The following is an 18,773-nucleotide window of genomic DNA, read 5'->3' as shown; positions in this document are numbered from 1 at the left end:
TAGGGCTCTTAAGCTTGGAAAAGAGAAATCTGAGGGGAGATATGATTGAAGTCTACAAAATTCTGAGTGGAGTAGAACGAGTACAAGTGGATTGATTTTTCACTCCGTCAAAAATTACAAAGACTAGAGGACACTCGATGAAGTTACAAAGAAATACTTTTAAAACCAATAGGGGGAAATTTTTTTTTCCTCAGAGAATAGTTAAGCTCTGGAAAGTGTTGCCAGAGGATGTGGTAAGAGCGGAGAGCGTAGCTGGTTTTAAGAAAGGTTTGGACAAGTTCCTGGAGGAAAAGTCCATAGTATGTTATTGAGAAAGACATGGGGGAAACCACTGCTTGCCTTGTATTGGTAGCATGGAATATTGCTACACCTTGGGTGTTGGCCAGATGCTAGTGACCTGGATTGGCCACCATGAGAAAGGGCTACTGGGCTTGATGGACCATTGGTCTGACCCAGTAAGGCTATTCTTATGTTCTTACCCCTGAATTCTATAGATGGCATACAAAGTTGTTCTTGCAACTCAATTGAGCCCTTAACTAGCAAGAATTGGGTGCAAGCAGCCAATTATTGGAGGTATTTGGCTTCAAATCGGATTTGGACGTGCATCTGACTGCTTGGCCTCTATCTTTCATAGCACATACCTGAAAAGGGGGCATGGCCAGGGGAGCATGTCAGACATTCCAAAAAATTACATACAGATTTACAGAATATGAACTGACCATGCCCAAGTTCGGCAGCAGTATTTATACCTGGTTTTGCCAAGTGTAAGTCCAGCTCCTAAAAGTTCAATGCAGCCCAATTATGAGAGAGAAAGCATATTAAACTGCATGGGCTGACCATACATCTATGATGCGAGAAATACAATTATATATGATTAGTGCTAAACATTGAGATCACTTATAAGTTGTCAGCTATATAAATTTACTGGGAGCAGTAGAGCTACAAGTGTATGAGAATATAAATTTGCTAATCAGTATGAGCTCATGTAAGAAAAATTATGAGAGTTAACTGCCCAATTATCCCGAGAGATATGTATTTAAGGGCATGTGTAAGTATGTATAAATGAGAATAAACTTATGTGATTAAGTAAATCTATGAGGATTAAATTTGTAGTTGAATTATGAGGAGAAGCTAATCCGATAAACTCAATGAGAATGCAATTAAGCTAAGAGACACTTGACCAAAGTCTGAGAAGGTAAATCCTGAAATAACACAATCAGTATAGATCCTGAGGAGAATACAGAAATAAGGCATATACTATTGCCTACCATGTACGTGCTTATCTGCACAGAGATTTATGACTGTAATGAAAACACTGTTATATAAAGCCCAATGAACAGAAAAAAGAAGAGCTTATTATCACTTGTAATAGAATTATTGTGAGTTAACTACGCAATTAACCCTAGCGATATTGACTGGTAAATGCTATTATCCTAGCTAGCATGTAATCCTCTTTAAATACAACTATTATACACCGTTAAAAAAAATAAATAAATAAATAAAAGTTCAATACAGAATCAACAATAAGGGCTCCTTTTACTAAGCTGCGATAGCGTTTTTAGCGTGCGCTAAATTGCTGCATGCGCTAGATGCTAACGCCAGCATTGAGTTGGCGTTTGTTTTAGCCGCGTAGCGTGGGTTTAGCACGCACTAAAATTCTGCACGCAATAAAAACGCTATCGCAGCTTAGTAAAAGGAGCCCTAAGTGTGTTTCTATAATGCGTGCGTGCCCGTTATAGAATCATACTTAATACTGATGTTTTGGTCACCAAATTTTAAGAGTCATTTACTGAATCCAGTTCTGACTTCTCAATCCACTGTCCTAATTTTCACTCAGAGTAAGGGAAATATGTTTTCCAACTTGTTAGGATGTATCAACAGAATTTCTAACATTGTTTTGCTTTATGTTAGCAGTACAATATTTCATGGAATTTAAATTTGCTAAGAAAATGTTAATACACCTCTTTAGGGTACATGAATGTTTATTCTTTTCATTCACAGCCACTTAAGGAAGTTAGACAAATTTTTGCCCAGCCGTGTAGATTGTCTTCGGGGTCCCATAAAGAAGATGAGAGGTAATTAAATTTGAATTTATTTAATTTCTTAAGCTGTTAGACAGACCTTCTTCTTTTCTATTAGAACACTATTATAACCTAGCCGTTTACTATATATCTTTAGTTCCAAACGTGTCTTGATATTTGCTGCAGCTTCTATTAGTTCTCTTAATAAGTTTTATCAAAATAATATTTTTCTGTGAATGGATCTGAAAAGAATGTAAGAACTAATGATATTGGTTATTTTATATTTATTTCATTCTTGACTCTGTAATTCTATTGGAGGCATGTTTTTATTTGTTTTTTGAGCCTTGATTTCAAATCTATTGTACATTTTGTTTTTACATATCATTTTTCTGTATACATTTGTTTCATGTGTTTTATATCTGATAGTTGTTTATTTTGCACTCTTTCTTCGTCTTTTTATAGTTTTGTTTTGTTTTTTTAATTCTTTATTCATTTTTAAACTTTCATCAAGTGTACAAAATTCATAATAAACACAATTAATTTAACCACTTGAACATCTTATCATTATAACCTATAAATACAAATGTAACCCACCCCCCACCCTCCCTCAAAGCCCATAAATCATTATAAGATCATATACTTGAAACCCTCCCCCCACCCAATACTAAGTGGTCTTTTTTAAGTCTTTTTATAGTAAAATGATGGAATTAAAATTAAAGCAAGGCAGCAATATTTATGAGCTTCTTTTTAAAGCATTCCAATTTTAAATTTGTAATAAACTGAGTAATCTAACATAAAAGAACATTGTTTTAACTTGATACCAATATAACTAAGGCTTCTGTTCTTAGGTGTTTAGAAATTTATCTACTTTCCAGTTCACTGAAAGCTGTTTAAGCGGCTTTTGAGAATCACGGGCATCCTATATAGACTGGGTACCTGTCCTGCTGAGGGATGTCTCGGGGGGGGGGGGTGGCAGCAGGAGGAATTGGGCATTCCTCCTGCTGTGAAAATTCGGGGATGGGGGGAAGCTTTGGGGGTTCTGGCAGGAGGAATTGGGCACTCCTCCTGCCGTGGAAATTCGAGGGTAGGGGGCAGCTTCAGGGGTTCTGGCAGGAAGAACTGGGCATCCCTCTTGCCAGTCGTCTTCATGGGAGAGGGTGTTCCTTGCCACAGCCACTAAACTGATTGTGACAGGGAGATTCCCTTGCCACGATCGGCTCAGCAGCCACATCTATTTGAAATGTAGACCAACATTTTACTGTCCTACATTTCAGGCGCCTATCGTGGCCCTAGGGAGACACCTAGGGCCACTTAAGCTCGCCTAAGGTCACTTCCAGGTGAAACCACGCCTAGCCATGGACAAGCTTAGGCGGCCCTACGCACCCACCTAGGCTGCCAAAAACACCTACAATGTAGGCGACCTTCCTCAGGGTGGGTTTATTTTTTTAAACGTGCATCCCGATTGGCTGGTTAGACAGTGGTAGGATGCCTACTGCTGCCTACAATCGGGACGCCATTTATAGAATTTACCCATTTGTGTCATCAGTACACAAGCGTCACAAAAATTAAGTGGATGGTACAGCAGAAGCCAGGGGGAGGATATCAGAGTAAAAGGAGAAGGAATGCTTTCCAGTGCTTATCTGACAAACATTTGTTTCAGTTGGGTGGTTTTTTTGTTTTGTTTTTTTGTAATAGGACTGTTTTATTGGCTAAAACCTAAAATCAGAAATCCTAAATGTAACTATGGGGAAAATGCTTAAAAGTACCATATTTACTCAGTCATGGATTCTCAAAATGGTACCATTCGGAAGGCGCCCATACGGTGCCTAAGTTGAGTGTTTTAATTGGCCACTGAGTTAAGTATTTTAATTGATAATTGACCACACTTTAAAAAAACAATTAATAACAATAATAATTTATTTCTTGCATACCGCTATAACAAAAGTTCGAAGCGGTTCTCAACAAAGAGTAGCATACAGCCAATATTTAAAATACAAGATAAACAATTAGTATCTAATACAAGATAAAAACAATCAGTAAAAAGGATACATCAGGTAAAAATCAATAAAAGTTAAGACAATAGTTCAATTAACAAATAAAAAGCTGTTAAGAATCATAATAGATTTGATAGTAACATGACTAAGAGGAAAACATATCAAACAGGCGTGTTTTTAGTGATTTTCTAAAGTCAAGATAGGAAGTAGCCTCAAGTATTAATTTTCCAAGCCATGTATTCAGTTTAGCGGCCTGGAAATAAAGGCACCTGAATCATGTCTACGCAAACGCTTACCAGTGCTGAATGTCAAAAGATGCATGGTTATGGGTGGGTTTGATATTTGGTGCCACTAAGTATGATTATGCATCAAAGATAGGCGCTGAAATGTAGGTCTGTAAAATCCCGGCCTAGATTTCTGGTGCTTGTCTTCAACACAGACCGTGATTCTCAAAACAGTGCCAGAGTTTGCGTGATGTGCGACTGGCACCGTATATTCAGGCACCGGCCAATTTTGGCGCCGTTATGAGAATCTGGGCCTCAGTGTTACATGCTACTTACATGAAATTTCTCAAAACAAGTTAAAATAGAACATAAATATCATCAATAAACATTTGACATCAGAAAATGACCATGACAAATTAAACTGACCAACAAAATTAAAATAACTCTAAAATTATAGTGCAGTACAAATCAAAAAGCGAAACATACCTTGTCTTGTGGTATCTGATTTCATAGCACTTAAACCTACTAGGTCTCTTTAAAAATGTCAAGTAATCCAGAAGATGTTATCCTAACCTCTGACAAATCTTCATATATCTATTTAAAGGAGAAATTGACATTATACAGCTTAGTTACTGTGAGAGTCACTAACTTGCAGTAACTCAGTACTGCAGGTTAATGACTCCAAAGGTAAATAATGCAACATATAACAACCTTGCAAGTTGTGTTATTCTGCTTCCTGGGAGCATTGGGCAACTAACGCATGGCTTGAAACTCCCAGGAAGCCTTCTTAAAGGGTCCAGAGCAGAATAGTTGACCCCATCCCCCCAGTAGGCCCTCCATATTTTTGTTTAATGAAAAAGCTTTTCTTTACTGACCAATATTGTCATCACAGTAACAGATATATCAGTAACATTACAAAAAGCCTTGAGAAACACATCTATAAAACAAGGAAATCATATCACCTTCCCCCCTCCCCTTTTGTGTAGGCCATACTGAAAGAGAACATAAGTCTTGCACCATCAGTATTTCACTGAGTCCGGGGACCTTCTATCTTAAATGCAGGATTACTACTAGGGCTCACAACACTATTGTGAACCTGAAGCTACAAAGAACAGAAGCAGTTGGGGATTGCTTTCTTTCCCGTTCCACTGGATCATTAGGGATTTCTGAAGATAGGCCCCAATGGGGGGAGGGGAGTGGAAGGAGGCTATTATCAAGGCAGATCTGGTCCTTTTAACCTGATGCACAGGAGGATTGGCCCAGTGATACATGGCAAGAAAAATAATGCTGTCTTTGAACTCGTGTTTTTTCCACAAATAACTCAGTTTGAGGCAAACTGCATTATTCAATTTGCATATTAATGAGGTGCTCTAAATGCCATATGCATGCTTTGCATCACATGATGCGCCCCGTGGTAACAAGCTAATAAGCATTCTAGCAAAATAAGATACAATATTGCCATTTAACATTCATTAATCCTTAAATGTACATTAGTAACTGCTACCATCAAAGCTTGTGTAGATAGTGTCATTTTTATGGACCTGATATGCTGTAGGATTTTTCCCACATGGAGGTTAACTTTATAGCGGCACCATACAGTATTTAAAAGGCCTATTTACGCACAATTTTATAAAGAAATATAGAGGGTTATGTTGGAAAGGCCGTCCAATTCGGACTATAAACGGCCAATTTTGGAGAGAACGAGAGCTGGAAGGCCTTGAGCATGCGCAGATTCTCAAGGCCCAGCCCTGGCAAGAGGTGGGATCTTCGTTAACTGGCACCGGCACATGACGTGCCAGTGCCAGATGGGGTAAGGGGCTTGTTTGGGCGGGCGGGGATGCTGCTTCCTGCAAGGAGGTGTAATGCCGGTTCTCGGGGGGGTGGGCGTTCGTGGGTGGGAGTGATGCCGGTTCGAGCGGGGGGGGATGATGCAGGTTCCGAGTTTCCCTTACTTCCTATGGGGAAATTCGCTTTGATATACGAGCAATTTGGTTTACGAGCATGCTTCTGGAACGAATTATGCTCGTAAACCAAGGTTCCACTATATTTTAGAACAAGATACAGCTTGTTCTAAAATACATGTGAGATGGTTGCCCATATACTGGAAATGTCCAGTATAAACATCCCTTGTACAAACTAAAATATCTAAATTATGAATGGGGAAAATCAAAGGACGTGAACGCCTGTTGGACAGCATAGGAATGGCTACATAGACATCCATATAGAGCAGAGGAGTAGCTAAAATAATTACCATAGGCACTTATATGTCTTATAAAATATTAGCATAAGTGGCAGAAATCTTGCCTATATTGCAGGTCATGGATGTTTGCACTGGCTCTTGAACAAATATAATATCCGTGCCTAGGTTTAAGTAAGCGCAGTGGCATACCAAGGAGAGGGGAGCAGTCTGCCCCAGCTGAATACCATAAAGGGGTGCTTCCGGGGTCAGCGTTGTGGTCTGGAAACTTCCCTTTCCAGCAGCGGCAGCCTTTACAACTCACTGCTCTGCTGGCGTTAGGCCTTTCTCTCTGCCAGGTCCTGCCTTCATGGAAGCAGGAAATAGGTAGGGCCTGGCAGAGAGGAAAGGCCGATGCCAGCAGAGCAGCAAGTTGTGAAGGCTGATGATGATAAGAGAGAGAGAGAGGTACCCTTTGAGGAGGTGTAGAGAAGTGCTGCACCCAATTGAAGGGAGGGAGGGTGTAAGGAAGAAAGCCGTCCAATTGGGGGGGAGGGAAAAGGAAGAGAAGGGAGAGGAGAGACTGCTGCCAGACCATTGGGAAAGGAGGGAGAGAGGGGAAAGAAAGAGGAGATGCCAGAGCATGGAGGGAGAGAGAGAGAGAGATTGAAGCGTAGGAAAGAAGAAATATATGGTATGAGGGAAGGGAAGGAGACAGAGACGCCAGACCATCGGGAAGGGGGTGAGAAAGGGAAAGGAAGAAGATGAGAAGCTAGAGCATGGAGACAGAGGAGAGATGCCAGGGCATGGGGGGAGAGAAAGGAAGGAGAGGAGATGTCAGAGCATGGAGGAGGAGGGAGAGATGGAATGAAAGGAGAGAAATGTCAGGCATGAGAGGAAGGGAAGGAAGCAGACAGAGATGCTAGACCATGGGTGAGGTAGGGTGTAAAGGAGGAAAGTAAGAGAGAGATGCCAGAGCATGGAGGAGGGAGTGAAGAGAGAAATGGAGAGGGAGTGAAGCTGAAATGAATTATGTATAAAGGAGAGAAGGGGCACCGGATAGTTTATGGTAGGGGCATAGAAAGAGGGTGGATGCTAGATGGAAAGGAGAGTGAAGAGAAGATGAGCAAAGCAGAAACCAGAGATGATAAAAGGTAGACAAAAGTGGTTGTTGTTTTTGTTTGTTTTTTTTTGGGGGGGGGGTCTTTAGAATAAAGTAGTATTGTAGTTTATTGATAAACATTTATAAATAGAAAATGGAAATAAGGTAATCTTTTTATTGGACTAATTTTAATACATGTTGGAAAAATTTAGGGGGGTGGTTTGGGCATGTCACATATATAAATATATAGTAAAATGGGAAGACATAGCTAGATTTGAAAAGTCCACTTTAACTTTGGTGCCTGCCTAAAGCCAAACGCAAGTGCCAGCTTCCAGGTAAGAATTTGTGGCAGTAAACTTTTTTTCCCCTTCTCAAATCTGGTTAGATTTTTTTTTTCTTGAATCTTAGTTGATGGTTGATTAGGACAGTTGGTCATATTACAGATGTAACTGACCATGGATTGTTATACTTGGGTCTATTTTAGATGTAATTATACTCGTTTATTACTTGTCATAAAAGTGTGGTGCAATTTTCCTATAAAACATACTTGAGATGTAAAAGCAGAAGTGGGGTCTCAAGCAAGAGGTAGGTACAAATGCTTGGCAATTGTTATCCATTTACAATCTATACATGGATTTTCCAAAATCCTGCTTAGACAAAGAGGGTTGCTGTAAATCTGCTTAAATGGATCAAGTGTTCTTTTATCTTTGTGCAATCTCTTTGCTGCTGCTGATAGACACATCTGGATGGTTATTTTTTGTTTTTTACTTTGTGTTTTTACTTTTTGTTAAGGTACTCAAATTTTTTTAATATTTATTTATAATTCTATTTAAACAAAGTAAAAACAGAGCAGTTTTAATAATATAATAATCACACCAAAATCAAGTAAATCACACACTATTTCAAGTCCATATCAATGGGAGCACATGATATAGCAAACCATAAAAGAAACAATAGGAAAACAATGAATACCTAAGTATTTCAGTCAATGCTGCTGTCTGAATCAACTTAGCATACCCTATGTGCAAATTCCAGATTATTTCTCCAGATAAACCTCTCTAATTGAAAAGGATCAAAGAAAACATAATTTATTCCCTGAAGTATAATTAAACATTTACAGGGGAATTTCAAGAAAAAAGTGGCAACCTAAACTACCAAACGGGATTTCAATTCAAGAAATTACTTAAGTGACCCTAGTCACATCAGGGAACATTCTAATTTTCTGACCAAAATACAACTTCTCCTTATTTTAAAATAAGCATGGAGAACTAACACATTTTCACTTTCCAAAATAAATGTAACCATAGCACACTGATATAACTCATCCTGGGAAGTTTCTAGAAACTTGGTCAAATCCAACTCTGTATCCCGCCCAAGTAAGTCCATAGCTTCCTCTTTAAATTGTTGAGTAATCTTATTTTGAGGTAAATAATATAAGCAAAAAACAACATGGAATCAGCTCAGAAAATTGACAAAACTTCCTTCGGATATTTATGGAGCAATATTTCAGAAGATAACAATCTAGTTACTGGAAGATTTAAAAACCTCAAGTTCTTAGAACAATGATAATTCTCTAATTGTTCATATTTACAGTGTATAACCAAACTATATGGCGAAAAGAGCACAAAGGGCCTCAATGAACAGGGACTTGTCTTTATTAACCCAACACGAGCCATGTTTCAGTGTACAACACCTACATCTGGGATTTGCCAATAAGCAAAATATGATTACAAAACTTCAGGGATCAGAATCAGTCCTAGAGCCCAGAGAGCAATCTCTTAGTCCTGTGTTGCTTCAGCTTTGCTGATGAAGCAACACAGGTTTTACTTGGCCTAATTTACTGGCACTTAACTCAGATGGCTAGTGACGCCTAAGTCAACCAAGTTTATTCTCCGCTCCTAACCACACCTGCTTTTCAGGTAGGCATCATTAGGCGAGAAAGGGCACATCCACTGAGGCATCATTAAGTGTCCTAAGAGTTCATCCCCGATCTTGTAATTGGTTGTTTTTTGGGGGGTATTTGATTGTCTGAAAATCGGCATAGTCAATTACCATGCCAATTTTAAAAAAAAATTGAGCATGGATTCTGAAGTTAGACGTTGCTAGGCATCCTTGATTAGGGCGCCTAGCAATGCCTAATGTAGGCACCTTATACAGAATCTGACCCTAAATATTTATCCATAGGTCCAGTTACTAATTTAGTTACAGCCTGAGAGATTGGAAAAGTTATAAATTCACATATTTAACCAAAGATTAAAGGCTACTTATAATTTTCTTTGGTCTGAGTTGATCTACTGTGATCTCCTTTGAACTCTTGTAATCTCCATAGATTCCTGTAGACTCTGTTAAGCCCCTATGATCTCCATTGGTTCCTGTGGGCTCTAGAGGGGTTCCAGAGGGGCATGCCCCTTTAGTCATGCCCATTCAGGCCACACCCCTGTGGCCATGTACCGCAGGCTCAGCCCGCCCAAATGGTATTCCTCAAAAGACCTCCTGCTGACGTCAGGAGGTCTTAGCCTAGAGTTGGCCTGCCGATGTCTGTTCACGCTTCCATCCTTCGCAGCCACAACATACCTGGCTTCAACATTTCTAGGCTCATCCCACTCAAATGGTGTTCCTCAAAAGACCTTCTGATAACATCAGGAAGTCTCAGTTCAGGGTTTCCAGTTCAGAAAATGCCTCAGTCCTCTGCAGCCACAACACACCTGGCACCCCTTTTTTTTTTCCTTTTTTCAGATTCATGTTTTCTGTGATTGCTTTTAGTACAGTAAAAAGAACAATGTTAGTGTTTTTTATTTCTTTTATCTGTAAATGTAGCTATAAAATCCCTTTTTTTTCCCCAGTTCAACAATAGATTTTTCTATTCTTCTCATTTCAGAAAGGAACAATCCAGCACTGGCGAGGTAATTTTGATTAACTTTATCTTACCTATGTTTTATTCCTTAAAGTGCTACTATTTGTCAATATGACTGAATTTTCAATGTATTCACTCATATTTTCATTTAGTACTATTTTATTTTGTTAATACACAGTGGTAGAGCGATTAGTAAATTGAGCTATCATGCTAATATGGTCAGAAGTGACAAAAGCTTACATATTAATAACTAAGCAAAAACTGTGGTTCAGTTCCGTATCATAAATTAAAAATATAAAAATCACAGTTGATTTCAATTAGGAAAGTCTGCAGTAAATCATCAAAAGCAAGTGGAACACACCTGGAAAAAGTCTGTGAAAAATATAAGCTAAATTTCCAAGATGTATTTGTTTGCTCAGCTGATGATTCATCCTCTGAAAAAGTGAGAAGCTGCTGTTGTCCTCTGAGCACTAAGGTGGGAGGTTATTAAGCTGCAGTAAAAATCAGGTTTTTACTACACTTTGATTTACTATGGAACTCACCAACTTGAAACATCTCTGTACTGCAGACTCCTGACCCCCATGGAATTTGCATAATGCTGCTTGCGAACAACCTTGCAACCTTAGTTGAACTAGCCAACTTCCTTTGGAGGTGTGTAAAAATAATGCATAGAGCATTTAGCTGCACGTAGGATGAGTGACTTGGTATAAACATGTGCATATAAGTAGGATGATCAATGTGCCAGTAACATAAGTAGGATGATGGATTATGGCATGATCATGCTGGTATTAATAACACTGTATTGTAACACCACCACAGAGCTCAGTTTATTTCAGTATACAGTACTCCCCCGATATTCGCGGGGGTTCCGTTCCAGGAAGCCCTGCGAATCTTGAAAAACCGTGCATACGGTTTTTAGTGGAGAAGACAGGAGAGAGCAGCCAGAGCGATCACATCGGCTGTTTACAGTGCAGGAATTCTGCAGAACTGAGGCCCTATCAGTCGGCGTAGAATACAGTGCTGCAATAACGCCGCACTGGCAAGGAGCGGAGCCAGGCCGCCGCCAGCAAAGCTGGGATCTCCTTTTGCCCCCTGCACTCCTAGCACCCTTCGGCAAGCAAATAGCGACCTGCCCCAAACCACCGGTACTGTGACCTTAAGTTTCATAAGCCTGGCAGACGCGGGGATAGGCAGCCTGAAATCCAGTGGTTGAAGCTACTTCCGTAGGTGTTTTTAGTGGGGGAAACAGGAGAGGGCAGCCAGAGCGCCGGCGAGTGAAGGAAATCACTCGCGGTATGCTCCGACCGCCTCTTCCTGTACTTCTATCTGACACGCAGCTCCTGATTGGTGAGGCCTGACTTTAGTGCAGGAAGAGGCGGTCGGAGTATACCGCGAGTGATTTCCTTCACTCGTCGGCTCTCCAGCTGCTCTCTCCTGCCTCTCCGGCTGCCCTCTCCTGCCGGGTCATTTGCGGTTGGAAAATACTGCGAATGACCGGGACTGCAAATTGCCGACCGCGAATGACGGGGGGAGCACTGAAGAGCCCATTTACTGTAACACCTCACTAAAGCACTTTGTAACTCTGTATGGTAACATCTCTACAGAAGCTCATGTATTGTAGCGCCTTTGCAGAGGCTCATGTAGACCGCTTTGAATTTACTCCCCAGTCATTAGTAGCAGTATAGAAGCTCTCAATAAACAACTTATCATTGTCCTGGGAATATAAAGATTCCCTCCATTCTAAACTCCCCCATCCTGAATCCCCCTAAGTCAGACATGTCAAACTCTGGCCCATTTGGCCCGCAGGGTACTAAAATTTGGCCCGCCAAACAATTCCTGCCATCGCCAAGATTTGGCCCTCCGGTCCTTCCCTCCCTCCATCTGGTGCAGCGCAACTCCGCCAATGTTAAAAAGAGCCGTGTAGAAATCGGAGCCTTGCCACTGCCATAGCACGTTCCTTCTGCTGCGGTTCTGTACGTCAGAGGAGGGGCATGAACGTGCTATGGCAGCGGCAGAGCTCCGATTTCAAAGCGGCTCCTTTTAACATTGGCGGAGCTGCGCTGCACCTGATGGAGGGAGGAAAGGAACGGTGGTTGTGCGCTGTTGGGCTCCTCTTTGGCCTCAGGCCCTTTCCTGCCTCACTATCTGCGCATTGTGGATGCTCCCTCCTGTCTCAGACCGTTGTGGGGGAGGTGACTGTCTTCAGCTGCCGGGATGGAAAGAGGGAAGAAGAAAGAAGGGGCCCTGGCAAGCGAGTTATCAGAAGACAACCAGAGCCTTGGACCCCAACATGATCTGAATAATGACCAGATAACAAAAGGTAGAAAAAATAATTTTATTTTCTGTTTTATGATTACAATATGTCAGATTTGAAATGTGTCTTCTGTCAGAGATGGTGTTAGACAGCAAGCGTGAATGAACTAGGACCTAAAAGAGAGAGGAAAAGTATTTTTTGTGTATTTTGTTTACATCACAGAGCCGGCATGGGGTTGAAGAGGTTGTAACCCTATACTTCTACTAAGACTAAGGCGTCCTTTTATTAAGGTGCACATTTAGCATGCGCTAAATCGGTTAGCGTACCTTAATAAAAGGACCCCTAAGTATATTAATAAAAAATTCAGCCCACGACTTAGCCTATGTTTTAAATTTTGGCCCCTTATTTGATTGAGTCAAGTCAAGAACCTTTCCACCTAGAAGATCTCTCCAAGTGTAACCATAACCAATAGGACTCTCCAAACCTCCTGAAGGTTTCCCTGTCCTACCTTTAAAAATTTTCCTAGACCCCAGTCAAGCCTGCTTTTGCTGGCGCTTGACCCAAAATAAAACAACCCCAAGAAGTAATGCCATACCACTTTGGGTCATCAGTGTCATTTTAGACCTGTATAAAGACCTTATAAGGAAAGATTACCTCTGGCAAGTTTGCTTGAAAAGCTGTCCGCGTCGGGGCTCCATGGATGACGTCACCCACATGTGAGAATATGCTGCCTGCTTGTCCTGGGATAACACCAGTTACGGTAAGTAACTGTGCTATAAGGAAAGATTACCTCTGGCACTAGTACTGTGAGACTACTGCTAGAGGTACCCTATGTCATTTTAAGCCTGATAACTGGAGCTTGCTTCTATCTGATTGCACTAGGGACCAGGGATTTGTTTTAGGTGGTGTGACCTATAATGTGTGTGTGAGGGAGGGGCATGGGACGCGACCCAGAGAGGATTCAGCATGGAGGTCAGGGCTTCACATTAGGAGGAACCTTGTTTGGGAGAGGACCTCTGGAAGAAATTTGTGCTTCGTGGGGGGCAAGGAGACAGCTAGCATATTAACATACAATAAGAACATAAAAATTGCCATACTGGGACAGACCAAAGGTCCATCAAACCCAGTATTGTGTCTCCAACAGTGGCCAACCCAAGTCCCAAGTACCTAGTTAGATCCCAAGTAGTAAAACAAATTTTATGCTACTTATCCTAGGAATAAGCAGTGGATTTTCCCAAACCATCTCAATAATGGCCTTTGGACTTCTCTTTTAGGAAATTATTCAAACCTTTTTTAAACCCTGCTAAGCTAACTGATTTCACCACATTCTCCAGCAACAAATTCCAGAGTTTAATCACACGTGTGAAGAAATATTTTCTCCGGTTTGTTTTAAATGGACCACGACCAAAGACGACTTTGCTGAATTACTTCTTACCAATTCTCTAACAAGCCCATACAACCTACTGTGTGGGGACATCAACATACACCTCGAGCAAACTGACCAACCTGAAACCGCGGACTTCTGGTCACTGCTCTCACAACTAGGCTTTGACAAACACCCCCCGATCAAAACCCACCAAAGAGGACACCAGTTAGACCTGGTAACTCTATCCTCCAAGGAACAGACCAATCCCACTTTTTATTGGAAACAAGGCAACTGGTCAGACTCCCTTTGGTCCGATCACCGCCTATGCAGCTTCACCATTGGATGCCAACTTAAACCCCCTAAAAGCGAAAAAACAAGAACAGTCAAAACCCACAAAACCAGAGGAAAGATTGACCCAATGGAATTCTGGTCCCACTTCGAAATCAACACCAATCCAATAGAAGATACGGAACAAATCATGACCTCCTGGATACAAGATAGTACCAATATACTAAACGAGATTGCCCCCAAAAAAACCCGCAGAATAAGAACCCCCAACCAAGAAGGCTGGTTCGATTCTGAACTGCTGCAATGCAAGAAGGACCTCAGAAAAGCCGAAAGATCATGGCAAAAAACCGGAACACTAGAACACAGACTGGCATGGAGACAAAAATTAAAACAGTACAAAACCCTCACTAGTGAAAAAAGAAAAAAATTCTACTCCAACAAAATCGGTAATCCTAATACCAATAGCAATAACCTCTTCAGATTGGTCAATGATCTTTACAACATAGAAACCTACACAAACCTACACGAAGAAGCCACCTTAACCGCCAACACCCTGGCTGACTTCTTCAATACCAAGATCCAAAAAATAAGAACAACTCTACCAGCCAGCCCCAACCCCCTCGAGCTCTTCCCCATCCTCACAGACATGAATCCACCAAACCCAGACCCGGGAGCCAAAGTCGACCTTAGTTGGAAACAGTTCGCAATAACCGATTGGCAAACCTTCAATACTTACTACAACAAGTATACTCACTCCTACTGCCATCTGGACACATGCCCACCAAAAATCATGAGAACGGCCCCCCCCCCCCCATTTTAAAGCAAAAATGATGACATGGGTTAATTACCTATTATCCAAAGGTAACTTCCCATCGGAGCAGGGTCAAATAATGATCACCCCAATTTTAAAAAATGAGAAAGAACCACCAAACTCCCCTTCTAATTATAGGCCGATCGCCAGTATCCCCCTATTTACCAAAATAGCGGAAGGGCTGGTAAAAGCGGAACTTTCCGCATACCTTGAAAAATTTAACATTCTAAGTGACAACCAATCAGGATTTCGGGCGGACCACAGCACTGAAACCATCATAGCCTCCCTTCTCGACCACCTCCTCACACTCTTCAGTCAAGGCTCAAGTGCCCTGATCATACAACTCGACCTGAGCAGTGCTTTTGACCTGGTCGACCACACCATTCTCCTGGAATGCCTAGCGCACATAGGCATCTCAGACCAGGTCCTCAATTGGTTTCAGGGGTTCCTACAAAATAGATCATACAAGGTACTCAAGAATAACTCTTTCTCATACTGCTGGGACAACACCTGCGGGGTCCCACAGGGCTCCCCCCTATCCCCCATCCTATTCAACATTTACCTTGCCTCACTAGGTAAACTCCTACACAACCTAAATCTCAAATTCTTCATTTATGCAGACGATATCACAATAACCATTCCATTAACCAACTTTTCACAAGAACTACTCGACCACATCTCAAACACTCTCAACCAGATAGAACTCTGGATGCTTTCATTCAGACTGAAATTAAACCCAGACAAAACAAAATTTTTTCTAGCCTCCCCCAAAGATAAAATTAAGGAAACCACAATTCAACTAAAAGGAAAGACCTTCCCCCTTGATCCGACCATAAAAATTCTGGGAGTCACGCTGGACAAAAACTTATCTCTAGATAACCATACCGACCTCATAATTAGGAAAAGCTTCTCGGTACTTTGGAAACTCCGCACCATAAAAAAACACTTCTATGACAATGCATTCCGCCTACTTGTACAATCCTCCATCCTCAGCATCCTCGACTATTGCAATATCATCTACCTTAACGCCACTAAGAAAACTACCAGGAGACTAAAAACAGTCCAAAATACCGCGGTGCGCCTCATCTTTGGCCTAAAGAAATGGGAACATGTCACCCCTTTCTATCACCAACTACACTGGCTACCATTTGAATCTAGAATTCTTTTTAAATTTGCATGCTTCTGCTACAAATCGGTTAACGGCTCCTCCCCAAGTTACATAAACACACACTTTAACCTCTACTGCAGCAACAGGACATCACGGAGAACTCAATTGTTCGCCTTCCCTTCGCCTAAACACTGCCCTCTCAAAAGATTCCTGGATAGAACTTTTGCCTTCCAAGCAGCCAAGTCGAACCCATGGCTAGCTCAGATGATACTCGAGGCCCCCACTTACCTATCATTCAGAAAACTACTAAAAACGTACCTTTTCAGCAAACACGACCCTTAATAACCCATTCACCTCACATGACACTTACCCCACCGCTGCCCCCTTCCTCCTTCACCAGTCCCTCCCTCCCCCACTCTCTACCTCCCCTACCTAACTCGGTCAAACCTGCAATTTCTGTAATATTGATGTAAACCTGCCCTCTTTGCAGACAGTTAAGAATCGCTGTAACTTCACGGCTGACTGCGACAAATCACTGTAATTTATCGTAATTCAGCCTGCAATTTTCTGTCAAAAATTCTTCTAATTATGCTGTAAATCTGCTTCTAATTTTGTAAACCTACTTCTAATTTTGTTGTAAATCTGCTATTCAACGCTGTAAATCTGCTTCTAATTTTGTAAATCTACCTCTAATTTTGTTGTAAATCTGCTATTCAATGCAGATCATTTGCTAATTGATGTAAACCGCCTAGAACTCACTGGGTATGGCGGTATATAAGAATAAAGAATAATAATAATAATAATAAATCTACTATTCAGTAACTTCATTGCATGTCCCCTAGTCCTAGTATTTATCCCAGGACAAGCAGGCAGCATATTCTTAACGTAAGGGTGACGTCACTGACGGAGCCCCGGTACGGACCTTTTTAACTAGAAAGTTCTAGTTGGCCGCACCGCGCATGCGCGGGTGCCTTCCCGCCCGACGGAGGAGTGCGTGGTCTCCAGTTTCTTCGTTTCCGCGGAGCGAAGAAGACGCATGTGCTTTTCAACGGCCGTTGAAAACTCTCATTTTGCCTTCCCGCTCGCGATTTTTGATCCACTTTTGGTTCTATTTTTGTCTTTCGACTTCATTCTTCTAAAAAAAAAAAAAAAATTCTTTTTCGTGTCTTTTTCTTTATTTTTGCAGCCGGCCCCGGCGGGGCCTGTTGTAATCATCCAAGCCTCCGGGTTTGATTTCGCGGAGGCCGTGTTTCCCTTCATGCCCCCTCAGCCGGGCTTCAAGAAGTGCCAGCGGTGTGCACGCCCGATCTCTCTAACTGACCCACACAACTGGTGCCTTCAGTGTTTGGGTCCAGAGCATCGGGCTGACACCTGCACCCGCTGTGCTACTCTCAAGAAACGCACTCTTAAGAACCGGCAAATACAGCAAAATATTCTTTTCGGTACCGGTTCTACCATGGATCAGGCCCCGACGTCGACGGCACCGCCTAAATCGGCACCGACCACATCGACACCGCCTGATCCTCCTTCGGGGTCGATAGCGCCAGGTAAGCCGGCTAAGAAGCCTTCCACTTCCCTTGAGCGACCTCCAGCTACAGCGGTGACCCCGGTCCTTCCGACGTCCCGCCGATCCCGTAAACGCTCCGCTCCGATCACGGTGAGTGCCTCGTCATCGGCCTCCTCATCGCCGGAGCGTCGAGCAGCACCTATGGTACCGAAGAAATCTAAAGCGGTACCGGTGCCCCCATTGGAGGACCGAATCTCAGCCATCCTCCAGGACAAGCTTCAGGAGCAGCTACAGAAGCAACTCCAACAGCTCCTTCCAACCTTACTGGCACCGCTCCTTCCGGTACCGGTCCAGCCCGAGCTTCGCACCGCTCCACCGGTATCCACCCCCTCGGTACTGTTGAACACATCCATGCCGGTCTTATCTGCTCAGCCTGCACTTCAGACTTGCTCGGCAGAGGACCCTTCCCAGGCCCCAGATCGACGCCGGTCGTCTCGGGATCGGGATCGGCACCATTCCTCCAGGGACAGGGATCGACGCCGGTCTTCATCCCCCGGCACCGTATCCATGCGATCTGGCAAGTCCCTTTCTAAAACCCGCCATGCTGAGCCGGCTATCAGGGACCCAGACCTATGGGAGCAATCCCCACTCGGTACCGAGGAGGATGCCTCTTCTACAGATGAGGAACCCTCCATGGCTGAAACCACTTCTAAGCCCGAGCAATCCTCCTTCACGAAGTTCCTTCGGGAGATGTCCGCGGCTCTCTCCATCCCCCTTGAGTCCGACTCTAAGAAGTCACAGGCCTTTTTAGAAGCTTTGGACTTCGACCAACCTCCCAAGGAGTTTCTTAAACTTCCTGTACATGATATCCTACGGAAAACATTTTATAAAAATTTGGAGACTCCACTTACTGTTCCAGGTGCCCCTAAAAAACTGGACAGTTTATACCGGGTCATCCCTATTCCGGGATTTGACAAACCCCAATTGCCCCATGAGAGCCTCCTTGTAGAGTCCACTCTCAAAAAATCTCAGGGCTCCAGCGTTTATGCCTCCACCCCTCCTGGCAGA

General features: G+C 42.5%; 1 protein-coding gene across 3 annotated transcripts in view; it reads left to right on the top strand.

Moving 5' to 3' along the window:
- The window catches only part of DPY19L1 (dpy-19 like C-mannosyltransferase 1), a 298,312-nt gene that overhangs the window by 220,921 nt on the left and 58,618 nt on the right, over positions 1 to 18,773 (top strand). For all 3 annotated transcript variants that reach the window (XM_033930604.1, XM_033930603.1, XM_033930602.1), the window contains 2 exons: positions 2,002 to 2,075; positions 10,396 to 10,420. In XM_033930604.1, the coding sequence (XP_033786495.1) occupies positions 2,002 to 2,075; positions 10,396 to 10,420 (99 nt within the window). The remainder of the gene's footprint in view (positions 1 to 2,001; positions 2,076 to 10,395; positions 10,421 to 18,773) is intronic.

This window comes from Geotrypetes seraphini, chromosome 2 (assembly GCF_902459505.1).
Source record: "Geotrypetes seraphini chromosome 2, aGeoSer1.1, whole genome shotgun sequence".
Lineage (NCBI taxonomy): Eukaryota > Metazoa > Chordata > Amphibia > Gymnophiona > Dermophiidae > Geotrypetes > Geotrypetes seraphini.
Note: the sequence above shows the minus strand (reverse complement) of the source record. Positions and strands in the feature narration are given on the sequence as shown.